Source organism: Arvicanthis niloticus, chromosome 25 (genome assembly GCF_011762505.2).
Source record: "Arvicanthis niloticus isolate mArvNil1 chromosome 25, mArvNil1.pat.X, whole genome shotgun sequence".
NCBI lineage: Eukaryota > Metazoa > Chordata > Mammalia > Rodentia > Muridae > Arvicanthis > Arvicanthis niloticus.
In genome coordinates this window covers 20,177,113-20,197,371 of record NC_133433.1, presented here as the reverse complement: position 1 = coordinate 20,197,371, position 20,259 = coordinate 20,177,113, and the positions used below count along the sequence as shown (strand labels likewise).

Here is a 20,259-nt window from a genome sequence, read left to right as displayed (position 1 = left end):
AGGCATCACTGGATTTTGCTATTCTGAAGACTCAAGCTAATTTCAGTTCTAGGCGGAAGGAGGACTGATTTTGCTCATAGACCTGTAAGTCTACAAGTTACTTGTTTTTAGACTTTACAGCAAGAAGAAACTTGACTTTAGGTAATCAAATGACTGTAAGAAGGAATGGTGTTTGCTCAGATGAACCAGAAAGAAACAAGATAACATTCACTGTTATAAACCTATCACCAAGAAAAGCCTATTCTTAAAGTCAGAAGGCAGTGATGGACTCAGGCAGCAGCCAAAACAAGATAAAAGCAAAGGCAGAAAAATCAGGTCACTTTATGGAGGCCAAGCACCCACTCCAGTTCAAGAATCAAAGCAAGCCTGTTAGTTGGGGTGTCTTATTTTTATCTCCACGGTTAAAGTAGATTTTTCATTTTTATTTTTTTCCCAGTGTAATTAAAAGAGGCTTTCTGATTTTTAAGTACTCAATTGGACACTCCATGCTTAAATGTTTCTATTTATTTATTTACTCTAACTATTTGCAGTATTGGAAATTGGAATCACTAATTGATATCCTTACCACTCCTTTATTTAAAAAAAATTTAAATTACCTTCATTTATGTATGTGTGTGTGTGTGTGCGTGTGCGTTTGTGTGTGTTGGGAAATGGGGTGCATATACCATGTGTGAAGTCAGAGGACAATCTTCATGAGTGAGCTCTCTCTTTCCATCATGTGACTCTCCCAGGGATCAAATTCAGCTCACAAGGTCTGGGGGTAAGTGCCCTTCCCCCTCTTCCCTGTTTCTTAAGACAGGGTTTCTCTGTGAGGCCCTGGCCACCTAGGAACTAGCTCTGTAGATCAGGCTGGCCTTGAACTCAAGAGAACAGACCCCTGCCTCCCTAGTGCTGGAATTGAAGGAATGCACCACCACCTGTCTGGAAAATAAAATAAAATTAAGGTGGGTGTGTGGTGCTTATCTTTAATCCCAGGACTTTGGAGGCAGGGGCAGGCAGGTCTCTGGGTTTGAGCCTGCTCTATAGAGTGAGTTCTAGGACAGCCAAAGTAGTACGTCTAAAAAAAAAAAAAAAAAAAAAAAAAAGAACAAATTTATTTTATGTGTATGAATAGTTTGCCTGCATGCACGTTTATATGTGAATATACGCATGCTTGATGCCCCTTGAAACCAGAAGAGGGCACCAAGTCTCTGGAGCTGGAGTTACTGATGGTTGAGAGCTGGCCATGTGGGTTCTGGGAACTCCAAGTTCCAGTGCCTTCCACAAGAGCAGGAACACTGTTATCATTAGCAGGAGAGCCATCTCAAGCCCCACTATTTTACTTTATCTACTTTCTTTTTTGAGACACTGTTCCACTTTGTGGTCTAGGCTGCCTTTGAACTCAGAGGTCTGAGTGCCTTTTCCTATAACTAAGGCATGCACCACTATGCCCAGCTTATTTTATAAGTCAAAGAATTAACAGACGATTTCAAGGAAAGCATATCCTTAGTCAATGCTGTTCTTCATGAAAGCCCCTGACCTGCCCTGATGAACTCTTCCAAAGCACCCAAGCTTTAAAAAGGCACTGACAGATACAGGGAATGAGAATATGTAGCAGGAATTAGGACACCACAGGAAAGCCCTAACCGTGTCAGTCAGATGAATCTGGAGGTAGGTCCACCAGCACAGACACATGTGCTGAGTCTCAGAGAACCAGTGTCTCTCCTAGCTGCATTCCTTTTGCAAATGGACTTCAGTAAAGGGCACTGAGGATTTTTCTTCTTCAAGCTACTGACCTGGTAACCTTGGAAGAAGTTAAGAATTTCCTTAACTCCAGTATTGTAGGCCAGGCCCTGCATTCTGACCACCGTGCCAGGCTGGGGCGGGACACTGCTAAGATTAGCAGCTGTAGGGAAGTAGCCAAGACTATTAGGCGAACCTGGGGGGCTAGAGGGAGAGAAAGCACAATGAACCAACAGGAACACACAATGTTGAATATTTACTCTAAAACATATCGCTTAAGAAACTGACTTTTTGAAAGTGATGTTTCCTATGCTTCACTGAGCTACCTTTCTTAAGACAGAGGAATGCCAGAGGTTCTGTCTCACGTTCCCCAGCAGCCAAAGGAGAGGTAGTGGGCTAACGCCGTGCTGTTAGATGCTGGACTTTCCCCAATCTCTAAGGTTCTTCAAAGGGAGAGAGGAAGGAAGACTTTTCAAGTCATTCAGCCACTTCCAAAGCCCAGACCACTGATGGTTAGTGAGCCAGTTTTCAGGAATATTAAGGCATGAAGAAGAGAAATGGCTATGAAAGATTAACAGCTAGAGATCAAAAATGTCCAACAGTGAACATGCCCAAGAACCAAAGGCTCTAGCCACACGTGCAGAGGAATAATGAGGCCCCAGGACAATACAGCAGAGCACACAGGGCGACTTCTGCCAACAGAAGAAGGAAAGAGAAGGGGAACAAGCTGAACTCATCACCATGACCACAGGGAACTTAAGAACTCCAGGTGTTACTGTGGCAATTTCCTCCAAGAAGCACAAGACCCTCGGTGGCCTAATCTGTGTGGTACCTCTAAGCAACCTCCACACGGGTCTAATTAGCCTACCAATCAGTTTACAGGATCCCCCACCCAACCAGCTCTTCAAAGCAGTCAAATCATTACAATTTGAAATATGCACAGAACATTTTTTTTAACCCAATCATAAACTTAAGAAGAAATACTGATTCCAACCTTCGATTATGAACACCCTTCAAGCCAACACCTTTCTCTGCACTTTAACAGAGGTGAGAGACCTTAAAGTTAAATAATTTCCTTCTGAAAAACATACCAGTTAGCACTTTCTCAAACTAGAAAAACCACACAAATTTCTCCTTTGTTTTGTTTTGTTAGACAGGGCTTCTCTGCGTAGCTCCAGCTGACCTGAAACGAACTCAAATTCAGAGATCCACCTGTCTCTGCCTCCCATTCGATGGGATTTAGGGCAGATGCTGCCACCAATTGGCATTTTTTTGTTTTGTTTTTTAAGATTTATTTTATTCATCTGAGTGCTTTGCCAACACACATGTCTGTGTACTACATGTGTGCCTGGTGCCTGAAACAGCGAGTCTCCATGTGGGTGCTAGGAATTAAACAGCGAGTCTCCATGTGGGTGCTAGGAATTAAACCTTGGTCTTTCAAATAAGTGCCGTTAAGCATTAACCCAACTCCACTCCGATTTCTCAAGTTTCATGATTTCTTCACTCTTAGATTAGTACTCATTATCTGAACATATCAGGTATCTGATACGAATCTAATACTCGAAGACCATGAAGCTCTCTCCATATGTTTCAACAGTACCCACCCAGACTCTATGAAAAATATGAACGTCTTGTCCCTTTCCTAACATTTATTTTCATATACTGTTCTTTCACATGTCATTGCTTTTGTCTAAAGATCCTCTATAAATTAAGTATGGAGTCTTAGTTACCTTCAAACTATATTTAAAAAAAAAAAAAAAAAAAAAAAAAAAAGCAGATAAGAAGCCAGTGTGGCAGCTTAGTGGGTAGAAACACTTACTGTTGAGTCTGAGACCCAAGCTTGATGCCTGGAACCCACATGGAGGGAAAGAACTGTCTGTTCACTGACCTCTACTCTTGAGAAGTGGAACACACATATCCAGACCCAGGTCAACATCCAATGAACGCAGATGTAATAAAAACTTAACTACAGTGGGGCTTCTTAAACTAAAAGCCAAGTAGCCAATACAAGAGCTGGTGAGGTGGAGCAGGGGATAAATATACTCACTGCATAAACCTGGTGACATGAATCTCTGTCCCTGAAATCCATACAAAAGTGGAAGGTGACATTTATTTAACATTATACAGGACAATTATATTCAATTCTTGAGGTAGCAATTATTAAAATGAAACTTAACCCAACAATGACATAGCTGCACATATAAAAAATGTTTTTAAAAGGTTCCATCACTAATTCAACTCATAAAAGCACCATGAGAATTGCAATTGGCTAAAAAGCTCGCCCAGTATAACCCATATTTTCTGGCTAAGATCAAGTGTAGTAAATAGTGGGGGCTGACCCCAAGCAAACAATCCTTTTGCCTCAACCTTCTGAATGCCAGGCATTAGAGTTTCAATGTAGCTCAGTCGTAGAGACTGTGCTTAACTTGCCTAAGAACGTCAGTGTGTTACCCACTACCACAGTTAAAACCAACAGCAAGGCAGATGGCTCAGGAGGTAAGATGTTTGCCCTACAAGTGTGAGGACCCCGAGTTCAAATCTCCACAACTAATGTAAAAGGCTGGATGTGGAAAAGTATGCATGATGGTGAGACAGTAAGTGAAGATGGATCCCTGGAAGCTTGAAGGTCAACTTCCCTCGAATAAACAGAAGAGGAACCTTAAAGCACCCAAGAAGTCCTGAATCTCTACACGTGCACTCTGTGCAAAAATAGTTTTTTCCTTTTTGGTTTTTTGAGATAGGGTTTCTTCATGTATCCTGGCTATCCTGGAACTAATTTTGTAGACCAGGTTGGCCTAGAACTCAGAGGTCTACTTGCCTCTGCCTCCCAAGTGCAGGGATTAAAGGTGTGCCCCACTATTGCCCAGCAACATACAAACTCATATACACTAAAGCAAAATAGTACAAAACTAGTAAGTTCAGTCTGTTAGGTGGTTATGAAACAACAAAATCTGCAAAACCTATAGGATGGACTTTGACTCCTACCTGAAATCCTACCAAAAAAAAAAAAAAAAAAAAAAAATCCAAAAAACTCAAATTTATGTACCTGCAAGATGGCTCAATCCCCAGAGTGCGTGTAAAGGACCACAAAGCCAACACATATATGCCTGTATTCATAAAATACACACTAATACATTTTTTAAAAAAATATAAAATAAAAAGAGCTAATTCAGATTGAGTTATTTATCTAAATATGAAACTGAAAAATATTTTTTAAAGATTTATTTTTTTTATTTATATGAGTACAGTGCAGCTGTCTTCAGACACACCAGAAGAGGGCATCGAATCCCATTACAGATGGTTGTGAGCCACCATGTGGTTGCTGGGAATTGAACTCAGGACCTCTGGAAGAGCAGTCAGTGCTCTTAACCACTGAGCCATCTCTCCAGCCCCTGAAAAATATTTTCAAAAAATAAGCTTTGTCCCTGTGGTTAAATTTGACACCAAAAATGGAAGTTAGAAAAAAAAAAAAAAAAAAAAAAAAAAAAAAAAAAAAAAAAAGAACACACACACACGGCTCTATAAATATCTCAAAATAACAACACTGTGTTAATAAGATACCACCATCAATGAGATGCTTGCCATCAAGCAAGCTGATCGAGTTCAAGTGCCAACACCCACATACAGAGACAGCCACAGCAGTGTGCATCTGTAATCCCAGCCCAGGGGAGGCAGACACAGGGGCTCCTGGAGCAAGGTGAATTGGCAAGCTCCATGTTCACTGAGAGACCCTGTCTCAAAAATATAAGGTGAAGGTGAGGAAGACACCCACCATTGATTTCTGGCCACCATATGTACAAAAGGACATAATGCATATGCCCATCTACACCAACAGGGGGTAAGGAGGGAGTAACAGAGAGCCTGGGAGGGAGGGAAGAGTCTGGATCTATACAAATCTTTAAAGGCAAAACTTAACAGTTGCCTGCTATATGTTAAGCACAACAAAGGTGTGTGTATCTATTTTATCTTATTAGAGATGTTATTACATAAGGTTAGGTAGTAAGAGAGCATGAGAGGAACACAGGTACAGTCTCAAACTATGCTTCAATTACTAGCATAAAGCGTCAGGTACTAGTTCTCCTGTACACTTAGTAGTAATAACTTAACTTCTACAGCTGTTAAACACTTGAAAGGATGAAATGGGCTAAGAAAGATGAAACGGTGTGTCAGAGTATTGCTCAACTAAAGGCGATTCCTTCCACGTAACAGCAGTTGGAAAAGAGGGTGCGCTTCAACTTCGTGACAAATCCTGGAGGAGAATGAAGGATGGGTGCAGGGGGAAATGAAGAAACAGGAAAACACAGTGAAAGTTTCCAATTTTGTAACTCAAGATTTGCTTTTGCTTTAACTACCTGAGGACTTTGCAGATAGATAGTCCAATAATGTCTTCAAATTTGTATCTTCACCGGATCCTAATTTATAGCATCTATTTTACATTTCATATTTTCTAATAAGTCACACAAACTTCTCTGTAGAAGAGTTGTACACATACAACCAGGATGCTCACCCTGTAAGCACAAAGTACATAGCCGGGCAGTTATGCTGCAGGCCTATAAACCCAACACTTGGGAGGCAGAAACAGGTAGGTATATCTCTGAGGCCAGCCTAGTCTATAAAGCAAGTTCCAGGACAGCCAGGACTACACAGAGAAATCATGTTTTTGAAGAACAACAAAGACAATAACAACAAAAAACAAAACAAAAATAAAGAAAAACAAACAAAAGATACACTGTATCAAAGGCTTCACATAGTCTGCCTGCCTTTACTTAATTATTACAAAGTGCAAAATGTTGTTACCAATAGCTCTACCAATAACTTTCTAAAATTAAAGACCATTGTGGGTATCAACAGTCATGATTTGAGAGCTTCTTACTTCTCTCTCAAAAACATTTATTTAATACATATGTGTATTTGTCTTTGAGTGTCTGCACATGTGCAACCATGTGCATCATAGTACATGTGTAAGTCAATTTGGGGGAGTTGGTCCTCTCTTTCAAGCTACCACAGGGATCTACTCAGGTTATCAGGTTTGACAGGAATACCCACCCTCAGCCATCCCTCAAAATATCACTGTTTTTGGGAAACAGTGTTAAAAATACTAGGCTGACCTTAAACTCACTATGATCTTCCGGCCTGCCCTGAGTGCTGCGATGGGAGAGGCACAACCATGCTTGCTTTATGCAGCACTTGTGAAGGCTCCTGGGGCTTTCAACAGGTCAGACAAGCACTCTAGCAACTGAGCGAACCCACAGCCCAACTTGTTATGCTTCTCCAAAGAGAAGCTATAAGTAGTCCTTGTTAGAGAAAGGCAAGCTCTGTATCCTGCCAGATGCAGCATCCCAATACATTTGCATAAGAAGTGCTCTGAGAAGCCCTGCAGAAGGAAACCCTATTTCCACTGCTTTCCTAATCACCTCTGCATCCTCAGTAACTGAGAGCCCATTTGTGGAAACCAATGGAGAAATACGATTTCTTGCCTTGCTGGCAGGAAGCCTGGAGCCAATTTTCATGTCAAGATTCCCTATTTGAACTTGAAATTCTCATCTGAAATCTACAATCCCAAGGCAATAAACACTTCAGCACCAAACTCAACACTAGCTCCCCAGATCTGCAACTCCTCTTAGCCCTCCCCTTTCAGGTGTCAAGGTTTTCCTTCATTACATCTTTATGTTTCAGACTTTTTTGTTTTGTTTTGTACTTTCAGTCAGGGTTTCTGTGTAGCCCTGGCTGTCTGGGAATTTGCTCTGCAGTTCTGTTGTCCGGCCTTGAACTCAGAGATCTACCTGCTACTGCCTTCTGAGTGCCGGTTTAAAGGCGTGTGCCATCATGCCTAGTCCACGATTTGGACTTTTAATTGTAGAAATATTAACTCTTGTGTACACTGTCAATAATAGAACAAGCTTCTATCATCCAGAGAAAACAACTATCTAACATATATGAATAAGTGACTCTTCCAAGAATCTATTTCACCTAAGCAGCGAATTTACCACTGAAAAAGTTAGGTAACTAAAGTTTGCCAAAATTATAAAACAACAACAACAACAACAACAAGACCCTCAAAACAGTTACTACTATGAGTCTAGAGCCAAATGATAGACTTTCTGACTTAAGACAAGGGTGCTTTGCAAAGCTAGGTTATTATTTGAGAATGAAATCCTATGCTCAAAATTAGGAAAGTGGTTTTGTTGCTAGACCATGAAGAGCAGGCTTGGTGGTGCACACCAATAATAATTCAGGAGGTACAGGCAGGAGGATCAAGGAGACATCAAAGCCATCGAGTCAAGAAAAGAGTAAGCTGTAAATGTTAGATCTTCTTATCTTTGGCACTTCAATCAACATTCATGATCTCCTTTCTAAGAGATTTATTATACAGGGCCTAGGCATTGAATCAGTAATGGGGCGCTTGCTATAGATACTCACTGAGGCAGGAGAACTACATCTTTCAGTGCTGACATTTTGAAGGCATAAAGAGGCAGATGTCTCATTAACAAGCCCTCCAATAAGCATTTGTATACAGTCTACAGGTCACCCCACCTCAGTACTCAACCAAGTACAGGGGGTCAAATATAGTCTTGTGCACAGAAGGTAAGCAACGCACAACAAAAACCCAAACCCCAGCCCCTTTCTGAGCCTTTCTACATGACACTCACCAGCAACCCCCAAGCTTGATTTCTATTCTTACTCCCCAGATTTTCCCCAGCACAAATGTTTCCCAAACTCCTTGTCAGCACCCAAGACTGACCCTAACGGTCTGGTTCCCCACTGGAAGAGGAAACAGGTATATAAAAGCAGATGGCGCATGCCTTTAATCCCAGCACTCGGGAGGCAGAGGCAGGCGGATTTCTGAGTTCGAGGCCAGCCTGGTCTACAGAGTGAGTTCCAGGATAGCCAGGGCTATACAGAGAAACCCTGTCTCGAAAAACAAAAAACATAACAAAACAAAACAAAAAAGCAGGAACCTTGACAAGTTAGCTTGAGGCCATTTATCACAAACCTCACTTACAAATGTGTAAATATCCTCAAAACCTCAATCTTAAAGATCCTGGGTAAAAAAATAAATGCTACTATAAACATTTTTGTTTTTGTAACATATCCACTGCTTTATAAAGCGAAGTTTTGTATGAATAAAGAAAGCAGACTGCCAGATAAACAAAGGTACTGCAAAACTTTAAAACTGAGGATTAGAATGATTCCTTATATATCCAAGTTAGAATCACAGACAGATACATGAGAGGGACTCCAAAATTTCCACCAATTCTATCATTTTAGAAGATCCAAGACAGACAGACCACTTTTGTTCCATCCTTGGGACCCCAGAGAGTGGACCTCCAAGATGGTCCAGCTTTCTCATGTGCACCGTGTGTGTGTGTGTGTGTGTGTGTGTGTGTGTGTGTGTGTATGTGTGCGCGCGCATACAAACACCCCACACACAAGTAAATAAATGTAATTTTAAGGAAATATAGTTTGGCATGGTAGAACACAGCTGTAATCCCAGTACTTGGGAGGCAGAAGCAGGAGGGTTAATGCTAACGGAAACCAGGAAAAAGAGCAAGGAGTACAAAGTAAGACTCTGGAGTGGGAAAAAGATAAAAGAAAGGAAAACCAGGCAAAGGAACAACACTGCTGACGTTAAGATAAAGCTCCAGCTCCCCAACACACACTTTCCCTTATCTAGTGCAACCTCCCAGGGACAGACAGCAACCAAAATAAGACAAAGACAAAATGTGTGGACCCTAGGAAAATATTCATTAATTCCACTCTGGATTTGTTTATAGTAAGTACTTAAGGAGCAAAGAATACAGGCCTCGGGAAATGTAAAGCCTAAAATAAATTATATTTATTATGGAAATAATACAATTGCTATTATGAATAATTCAGTTTTGTGATTCATCTCCTCTGTTGTTACCATCGACATAAAAGGAAAACAGAACTACCTGCTTGCTGTCCACTACAAGAAGGTGAAAGGGAAGAGCTGAGCTCATGTGCAATCTAAAGACTATGTTAGTCGAATACAGCAAAATAAACACACACACACACACACACACACACACACACACACACACACACACCCCTCTTCCAATCTGTTGTAACCTATTTGGTCAGAGATATGACCAGAAGCTGTAGCCTGCCATCCTAACCTTCAACAAGGTAGACAATATTCTTTTGTGAGCTGAGGCATCGGTTATCAAAGGAGTCCTTTGTTTCTGTCCCTTGTTGTCACTTCCTGTATGGCCTTACCTGGGATAGTAGGCTGTGTAGTTCATGAAGAGCTGAGTGCCTGCCGGGTAGTATGCAGTGGAGGGCTGCAGCGCCCGTGGGTTCAAGAGCAGAGAAGGCTGATAAATGGCAGCTTCGGTAGGAATCACAGCTGCAGGAGCTGGGAATGTGTAGGAGGGAGGAGACAGGCCTAGATAAGCAAAGAGAGAGACTCTGAGACACGTATGTAACAGCTAACACGGATGTTAGCACTCAAGCTACGGTTACTCTTCTACTTACATATTTTGAGAAGATAATTTCTATGTGTGTATGTTTATATCTGTAGGAGTTCATTCACACTAGGTGCATGGCAAGAGCCCTTGGGAGCCAGAGGAGGGTGTGATTCCCCTAGTACTGAAGTTACAGGTGTGTGTGAGCTGCCATGTGGGTGCTGGGAACTGAAACCAGGATCTCCGCAAAACAGTAAATGCTAACTGCTGAGCCATCACCCCAAGATTAGCTATATATTTTAAAGGAAAAGACTACCACAGTTCTTTACACCCCAAGTAACTTCCTTTTGCTTACATAGATGTTTTCTACCCTTTACTATGATGTAAAATCAAAAGAGATTAGGATGAAATGCTGTCCCATGCATTATACTAAAGCATGTGTGTGATCAGAGAAACTTCTCTATGGGAAATAGGTCAACTCTACATTATGCTGACCTAAAGAAAATCCAAAAGACAGGCTTTGAAGCTAATCTGCACCTTCAGACCTATAAAAAAAAAAAAAAAAAAAAAAAAAAAAAAAAAAAAAAAAAAAAAAGCCAACAAGGAAATAGTCTAGAGGAAAGAGATACATAAATCTTTCCCCAAATCAGCTGATAAAAAGTTGACTTAGCTGGGCATGGTGGTGCATACCTACATTGCCAGTACTCAGTGAAAGAGAGGCAAACAGTAGCTTCATAACTTCCATGCCAAATATAGCCAAGTTTGAAGCCAGCCATCAGCCTATATAATGAGAGCCTGTCTCAGAAAAACTAAACCAAACCAGACCAAACCAACTCCACATATACAAAAACGTGGCTTAATAAATAAATCTAGGGGCCAAGGGTATAGCTAAGTGGTGGAGCGCATGTGTAATCTGAGTGAGGCCCTGGGTTCAATCCCCAGCACCATGGGAGGAGAAGAGAAAATTACTTCATTTTCTAGTTATCCTGCGTTTTCCCTTATGAGAAAGAAACTCCCTTTTACTGAAGCTGCTGACAGTCACTAGATCTCACAAGTAGCATGAATACACTGGATAGACCTTATGCACAGTGCAAGATAGATAACTGAGTTGACAGTCTGGGACCCCTGACTTTAAGGAGAATACTGAGATCCATTAGATTTCGTAGGCAGCAGATAGCCAAGGGGTAACTTTCACATGAAAATCTCCAAGATGATTTCTGGTTGTCTTTCTTCTTAGGAGTTTCTCCATCACTATGAAGAATAAGGTAAGTAGTTATCACCATGGATTTCTGGTTCAACATAAGTATATAAGTAAGTATGTATGTATGTATGTATGTATGTATGTATTTGTCTGTTAAGTATCATGGGCCCAGCCCAAGGCTTAGTGAATGTTAGGTAAGCATGCTACATTGCACCATACCAATAGCCCTTGAACTGTTGAGAGAGTCTCATTATACAGGCCAGGCTGGCTTTAAACTCATAACCCTCTTGCCTCAGCCTCCCCAATGATAGACTCAGATGTGTACAATCACACCTGCCTGTGGGTGCTCTTTCACACCATCAAAAACTCTTGCTAAGATTACACAATGATAAACTTTTAGATTATGTTGTTTGGCCTTCAAGATCACAACACCGTCCATGGAGATGACTGGGCTAGGCTCGTGGCTCAGCAGCAGGGCAAGCAAAGATTCTGGATTCAGTCCTCACATATAATCTGAAGCACAACATAAAATTAGGTAGCCTATACTCATGATCTGATTTCAAAATCATCAAGTAGCACGGTCAGGACCCTGAGTTTAATCTCTAACAACACAAAAAAAGAAGAGAAGAAAAAAAAAGTACATACGTATGTATGTATATATGTGTGTATATACACATTCATATTCTGCTTCAAATCAAAGGAAAGTAAAATAAAAATTGACAAGGGATGAGATTTATTTATTCCTCACAGGGAACTATGGCTATTTCTTATTTTCCTAAAAGAGAAATCAGGTGTCTATGGACAGGCCAGAAAAATAAAGCAGACTGTGAAATTAAGTTCACTTTTTTTCTTGGACTTTGAGCTCTGGATGTCCTGAAACTAGCTAGCTATGTAAGACCAGTCTGGCCTTGAACTCTTACCTGCCTGTATCTCTTTGCTGGCATCAAAGGTGCGCAACATCACATCCAGCTTAAGCTGACTTCTAGGTGAACTAAGGTGCCATACTATATTACAACTCTACCATCATTTCTGTTGCCAAATTTATCAAGGAAGTCTTCAGTGGGAAATGTCAGACCCATCAGTATTTAATACTCTAATTTTGAGATTAGATTAAAAAGCAGGCCCTTTCTCTAAGTCCTGAGGTTATAACAGAATCAGGCAGTCCCCTAAAGGTGGCAGCATGAGTAGGCCGAATGCACATGCAGACTGAACTTCTGACTTTTATAGAAATTTGCCAAAAAGACACATGACCAAATTGTAGGGGGGAAAAAAAAGGAAAAAAAAAAAATCTTCATCTTTTGGAAGTATTAAAAGTAACCAAAGATACAGTCATAGATTCTTAAAAAATTGTGTTTGAAGACTAGGTCTTCAAAATCATCATTTTACATACATAAACATGGATTTAAATTTTCTCCTTTGCTGAGTGAGAATCGTGGCTCAAACCTGTAGTCGTGGCACTCAGGAGGATGAGGCAGGAGAGTCATGACACTCCAAGGTCAGTGTGGACTGCATCCTGACCTCCAGGCCAGCTTGGGATACAGTGAAACCTTGTCTCAAAACTTGAAAGAAAACAATATTCTCTTTTCTTAGAGCTTATGAACTAAAGGGGAGGAAAAAAAGGGAATCTGTAGTAAACTACACGGGAAACAATGGGAAAATTCCTTTGTTTCATGACGTTTGATGGACAGTTTCTAAAGGATAGTATGCTACATGGTATTGACATTAACAGTGATTTACCGACAGAAAACATTCTAATATTACCCTAAATTGTTTTTTTATGCTCCATCATAGATTTTTAAAAACCATATACTCATTAACAATAAACAATTAGATATTCACCAACAGCAAGCAGCAGGTAAACAGAATATTAAAGAATTCAGGAATTCCATGGGAAAAAAAGGATTAAGCCCCACCAAACACTCTACAAAAATAAAACAAGTTAATTGATATAGATCCCTCTTTGCTTCAAAATAAAACTCAATTCCTAGAACTGTCGACTTTAATAGAACCAAGCAAATTGACCCATTGAAGCTACATTTAAAAAGGGTCATATTTTAACACCAGGTTTCCAAATGCTCCCAAGTCATTAACTAGAACTCAGCTTCTGGACTACGGGGCTTATTCCTCTCAGACAGGATTCCAGACGGCTTGCACCCAGTTGCCAATGAGCAAGAGCACAGCTTGGAATTAAGCACTGATCCTGTGATCCAATCAAACATTGGCTGAATCAATTACGCATTTATACACAAATGTAGTCAGTCTACTCCCGTGCTCATTCCAGGTAGCCTGGAGAACAACAGGAATGCTCTCCAGGCTACCATTTTCAAGACACAGTTGATGCTCAAAAAAAGTTAAGAATACAAAATGGACATCAAATCATCCTTCTTAAAAGTTTAACATGTAAGAGAACAACAAATAAAAAAATAAAAGACAGAAAGGAAAGGAGCCGGACAGATGTTCCATTTTACCTTCAAATGCGTATTAAATTATCTACATAGCCAGGTTGCCTCCCAGAGTCAGTGCTTATCTGGAGCACACTAAGCTTCAGAACCCAAGTGCTTATCACTGGAAAAGCAAGAATGTAATTTGAAAGGAGGTATCTGTAGCATGTCTAATTATGGGTGTCCACAACCAAGGCCTTAAATGATTATCAGAAACTAGTGATTTCAGATGGGAAAGCCTTATGTAACCACCTCGCCTGCCTCAGAAAGAACCAGGGGCACAGAAAGTGACGAAAGCAGCTTAAGCACCTACCAGCAACACAGCGTAGAATAGCGCCAAGACCCAAGAAAAACTTACATGGTAACTTACATGGCGGTGGGGATAAGCCATTTCGATTTAAAGTGCCCCCCATTAACACAAAGTTCATCTCCTCAGCTGAACACTGAAAGACTTCAACATATCTGTCCTTCATGGTTTTTTTATGATACTTCTGCGCAGCCATGAATGCTCTGTCTGTAGACTTCATCTGGATAAAGGCATCTCCTGACGGGCGTCCCTGAGTGTTTGAGGGGAGAATACAAACAAAAGGCGACTGTCTCCTCCAACAAGGAAATAAATGGTTGCTTACAAAGCATGCTAAGTGACAATCACCCACAGTGCAAGACATGGTTAGCCACAAAATATGGGTGACAGTGTGATCTACTAAAATCTGACTTGGGTTTCCTTCTCTAAGCGCCAGAATGGCCCACAAAATCTTGAAGAAGTAGCTCTGAGAGATCATGACTGAAAAGTGATCCTTTTTTGGTTTCTATGAAGTTAGTATCAAATTTACAGGATTTTAAAAGGTCTCCTTGTGACCGTAGTTTTCAAATATAGGATTATATATTGGACTTTTTTTTTCCCCTTCTGAAAAATCCGATTAAATTCGATGAGAAAAGCTAGAAATATATCCTCCTACAGGAAACTAAACAAGCCAGTGTTGTCCTTTGGCTCTCGGTATCAGTTCCTCTCTGCCTGCCACATCCCTTTAGGGGTGCCTCTTGAGGGCAAGCAAATGAGAGCCGCCAGGGAAGAGGCTAAGAGGCTAGATGTCACCTGCCACGCTGGGAACCTTGTGCATGCTCACACCGTCTCCTTAGACTGCTCTTAACTAGTCAGAGTTAGTTTCGTTAGCAAAAATTTCCATCTTGAAAACCAAGCCTCTCTGTGCTGCACACAGCTAGAATACCTTTGTAATATTTTTGATATGAAGGAGATCAGAGGGAAAAAAAAAAAAAAGACGAGTTTATAGGACTATTTTAAGTCAGTTCTCCAAGTCTCTTAGGGAATATTTATATTATACCATTTTACAAATTATTACCATGCAAGTTACCATAATAGTCACCATACCAGGGAAATTAGCAACAAACCCAGTCCAGTCAAGATGGAAACCTAATGTCTTCCAGGCAGATAAGAACTTGGCCATCATCAAAGAAGCATTTTTCTCCAGGTCATGGAGGTCAAATCAGAGGCAAAATCTGTCTACTGTTGTTAATCAAAGGGTAATGGTCCCAGGTTATTAGAAAACAGTGACTTGAAAGAAATAATTCCCCAGTGATGTTGAGCGGTGGGGAATTCTATTTTATTCTATTTCAAAGGACTCTTAACTGGTAAAGTGAGCTATGAGCTGTAGACTAAAAGGTGTGTAGCTTACACAAAGTGTTAACATAACAAATGTCGGTGTCAAAGACTTCGCAAGGGCACAGGAGGTTTTGACTCCTTGTGCCCAAAAGCTTGGACCTTCCAGAAAGTAGGAAGATAGTTAGGAAGATAGTTATAAATGTGAACAGACCTCCGAGTACCAAGTGGAAAATTAGTCAGGAAAAAAAAAAATTAGTATTTCTACTTTAAGTCTGTATTCAATCCATTAATGCTCTGAAAAAAAAAAAAATATATATATATATATGCCTGTTTTCCAAAATTAAATTCTTTGCTTTTTAACAAGAGGCCTGAAAATTAGTACTTCTTGGCTATGAATATTTAAATTTTTATCTTGCTTAAGACAGCACAAAATACTAGTCAACTGTCCAGCACCTAAATTGATTTTGTTTAACCAAAATTCAAGTAGCATCAAGCTAGTAAATACTTCCTGGCATATGGAAAGAATCCAGAAGAATCCAGTCAGCCTTTGATAGAAAACCTTTTGCAATTGCTCCTTGATGCAGCTGAGACTAAGATCCACACACTGCTACAGAGTGCAGTGCTCCAGGCCCTCCATCTGCTTAATGTGAGTGAGTGCCCCACACTCGCCATGTGCAATGTCTGGATATAAAGTGCTTTAGGACATATTAAGTTCTTGGCTTACATTTGGTCTGTGACCACTGTTACACCAAAACAGCAGAGCTGAGTGGCTGCACAGGAAAAGGCTATTTGCATTCATAATATATTTGGCCCCAATTTGATGGACTAATAATGGGACAGATTTCTGTGATAAAAGAAGCAGAGCTGAATTTCAATTACCATGCTAACAGCAGGCTAATTTTTGGAGTATATCCTAAATATTTTTTATACTTACAGCTAAGTCTTTTCATAAAGGCAATGTAAAACTTTGGGCTATCGACTAGAAGGGGCACTTGGTCACAAGAACGAGCAAACACATTTTCCAATAAACAACCCCCTTACCTGGTGATTCAATACCATGTGAACCCCATGTGTACGAATATCTGTAGAAAACTCCCCCAGGAAGTCCAGAATGTCTTCTATTGTGGCAGCATAGGGAAGACCTCGCAGACGTACACAGTCTCTTACATTGGTGGGGGGCACAAACTGCTGAGGTAGTAGAGGGATAATGGGAGGTGTTGGAAGTGGAATCAGAGGGGCTGAGGAGAATCGATTCAGCACCTGTATACAAGGCAAAGCGCGAGTGACTGAAAAGACCTGCTGCTCCTATGCCACACCACAAACCACTGTGACCAACATCACCAAGAGTCCCACTAAAAACACAGGTTCTAGTCTTTCAGGGTGAATCAGTTGTAGAGCAGAGCATGCAGGAAACGCTGAACCAAATCCTCAGAGACAGGGATGGCAGTGGGGTATAACCACAGCCTCCCTCAGAATTATTACAAAGTATGACTGTTTCTCATGATCCTTTGGGGGAAGTCTTAAGTGCAAAGAAGTTTAAGAAGCTCTGACGAGGGGCTGGAGAAACGGCTCAGCAGTTAAGAGCACTGTCTGCTCTTCCAGAGGTCCTGAGTTCAATCCCCAGCAAACACCTGGTGGCTCACAGCCATCTGTAATGGGATCTGATGCCCTCTTCTGGTGTGTCTGAAGACAGCTACAGTGTACTCACACATATAAAATAAACAAATCTTAAAAAAAAATGCATTTCCTCTCAGAAAGTGTGACATTCACTTCTATCCAATAGATGAAGTACACACCTGTAATCCCAGCCCCCAGGAGGCAGACACAAGAGCACTGTCCATTAGTTTAAGGCTGGTCTATCCGCTATATTCGGAGAGTTTTAGGCCAGCTAGGGTTACACAGTAAGACCATAGTAAACACAATACTCAAGGCACACACGCCACAGAATACAATGTGCTTACTAAGTAGTGTCTATCTGGGTACATGTATTTAAGAACTAGGCATACTGCAAGAGTTGGATTCTGGTGGTAATGTGTTTAATTCCTTTTCACTGGGCAAATTCCAGGTAGTTTTCCCTTCATACTATCTTTATACTCCCAACTCTAAACTTAAAAAAGAGAAGGGAAAGGCCTGAGGTACCACCAAGCCAATTCTCAACTTTCTTAAATAATGTATTCCTTATGTCTAACTTCTGTTTAGGAAGTATTTAATACATGAAAATACACACAACCTAATAAAAAAGTTAATGCCAAGGTCCCAAAAGATCCTCTAAGACCAACCTGCTGGACTTCAGCGGCTGTGCTCCTGAAGAGTTCGATGTACCTTTTACCCAGCAAGTCCTTATGCTTCCTCAGGGCGTTCTGAGCATGCTCCTCACAAGCAAAGAGCACAAAAGCATCTCCTGTTGGCCTACCATCTGGGTAGGTGACGAAGAGGATGCCTTCCTTGCCCCCAGTGATGGGGCAGTGCTGTCCAAAGAAGGCTACCACTTCTTCAGCTGTGGCTGTGAAGGGGAGCCCCCGCATGCGCACAATGACTTGATTTTCCTTGGAGAGAAACTGGGCTACCTCGTTGGATGTCCCTAGAGAAAACAGATATTAGAAAACACAGGAAGAAAGAGTTAAAGCATCAACACGGCCAGGTTTGAAAATGTTAAAGTTCCTGACAGTGTGTGTCTGTGCATGTTGCTGGGACTCAAACACGTGGTCTGGCACTCAGCTATAACCCAAGCCCTTCTAGCAAGCCTCTGAATGTACAGTTAAAAGCCACAACACTAGTGGATTCATAATAATATCCTAGGACTCAGAAGTATCTTCCTGAAAATTTCAAACTCTTCCCATAGCACAAGGGAAGAAACTCTTCCCTTAATTTAGGATGCTGGCCAGACATCCACAGAGTATCCACCTGTTCTTCATGGTAGTTTAAAGACACACAGGTCCTGGGTAGGGAGAAGGCCAGCGGCACAGACTTTGCCTAATATGTGTTTGAGTTCACTGTCCAGCTGTACAATAACTAAAGGCACAAGCCCCAGACCCAGAGTGCTTACGCCTCATCCTTGCTATAGTTCTCACATCTAAACTGACTACTTGATAAACTCTGAGAATGAACGAGGCTAATAAAGTACATTGTTGCCAAGCAGTGGTGGTGCAGGCCTTTAATCATCCCTGCACTTGGGAGACAGGGACCAATGGATGTCTCTACGTTTGAGGCCAGCCTGGTCTACAGAGCAAGTACCAGGATAGCCAGGACTACACAGAAAAATCCTGTCTGAAAAAGACAGACAGATAGATTAGAGTTAGCTAAGATTCTTAAAAATACCCAACAGAACAGGCAGATGAACGGACAAATGGATTCTTAAAAAAAAAAAAAAAAAAAAAACAGATGGAAGGATGGATAAATACAGTATAGTGTGTTTATAAGTACTCCTTTGCTTTAAGTTTTTGTAGAGAATAATGAAAGTACGTGGGCACGGTTCCAAAATTTGCCAACATCCTTCCCAAACTACAGCGTTTATGCAGCACTGCCATAGAACAAGCACGGAATTGCATGTCTGCAGACTCCCAGTGACACTGTTTGCTTATGACAACGCTAACCACGCTATGCGACGCACAGTGAATCCAGCCAACTTGTCCCCAGGTTGTAGTGTGCTTACTACCATCGAAGCCCAGGATGCCGGGAGACACCAGCAGCTTCAAATACATCTGCAGTCCCCAACCAGTATCAAAATACTGCTGTGGCACTTCAGAAACTTTATGTAAGAAGTCAAGTCTTAACCTTTGAAGCCTCAGAGTTTAGCTAAAGAAAGTAGCAGAAGAGGGACATTCTAGAAAGCTAGAGGAAAAGAAAACTTTTGTAGAAAACAAGTCTGACAGCTGAAAAGACTCGCCAGGGCTGTATTTTATAGGACTCTGTATTTAATGAAAGTCCCACTAATAGCATCTGGCACCTTGTCAAGAGTCTATTAAAAAGGCTTCAATTCTTAGATTCAGCTCTCCTACTTTTCAGAGATCCATCCTGAAAGACAGTACACACAAATAGAGAAAACTTCACAACATACTAAAAACAAGCTAGGAATTCAGTAGTGATAGATAATAGCATGTATAATTATACACATAATAAATTTAACATGTGGTGTTCAGAATATGAAAAATGAAGTTTTAAAACCACATGAACAGAAGCTTACAAAGTAGATGTCTAAAAATTACAATAATAATAACTATTATTACTATTATTATTTTGGACTAGAGAGAGAGTTCACTGCTTAAGAGCACTGGCTACTTTTGTGGGGGACCAAGACTGAATTCTCAGCATCCACACAGTGGCTCACAACTGCCTGTAACTCCAGATCCGGGGGATCTAATGCCGTCTTCTGATCTCCACAGGCACAAGGCACACATGTGGCAAAACATTCATAAACACAAAATAAAAATAAAAATATTTAAAAAGATAAGCCAGCATATCCTGGGCTCATTTCTTATAATACAAGCACTGAAAGGCGGAGGCAGGAGAATGCCTGGAGTTTAAGGCCAGCCTGGACTATGAAGTAAAACCATAGTGAAAATCCAACAAGGACTGATCAACAGTCAGTTGTTAAGAGCCCTGGCTGCACCCATGGGTACCTCACACCTGTCTGTAATTCCAGTTCCAGGAGATCCAATACCCTCTGGCTTTCTTAGGCACTAAGCACAGACATGATGCATACACATGCAGGCAAAACACTCAAACATGTAAAAAAAAAAAAATCAAACAAAAATATTTTGGTCATCTTAGGTGACTCACTTAAAAATTGGATAAAGATGTTCTCTTGGGAGCTATTGTCAATAAAATGTTACATATGTGGATAATGAA

At 40.9% G+C, this 20,259-nt stretch overlaps 1 protein-coding gene across 5 annotated transcripts in view; it reads right to left on the bottom strand.

Moving 5' to 3' along the window:
• Window positions 1-20,259, bottom strand: part of Esrp1 (epithelial splicing regulatory protein 1) — a 54,613-nt gene that overhangs the window by 10,619 nt on the left and 23,735 nt on the right. For 3 of the 5 annotated variants that reach the window (XM_076924181.1, XM_076924180.1, XM_076924183.1), the window contains exons 10-14: window positions 17,691-17,992; window positions 16,453-16,671; window positions 14,149-14,347; window positions 9,961-10,129; window positions 1,776-1,926 (exon numbers count right to left, since the gene is read on the bottom strand). In XM_076924181.1, the coding sequence (XP_076780296.1) occupies window positions 1,776-1,926; window positions 9,961-10,129; window positions 14,149-14,347; window positions 16,453-16,671; window positions 17,691-17,992 (1,040 nt within the window). The remainder of the gene's footprint in view (window positions 1-1,775; window positions 1,927-9,960; window positions 10,130-14,148; window positions 14,348-16,452; window positions 16,672-17,690; window positions 17,993-20,259) is intronic. The other 2 variants (XM_076924182.1, XM_076924184.1) reach the window with 2 other exon arrangements.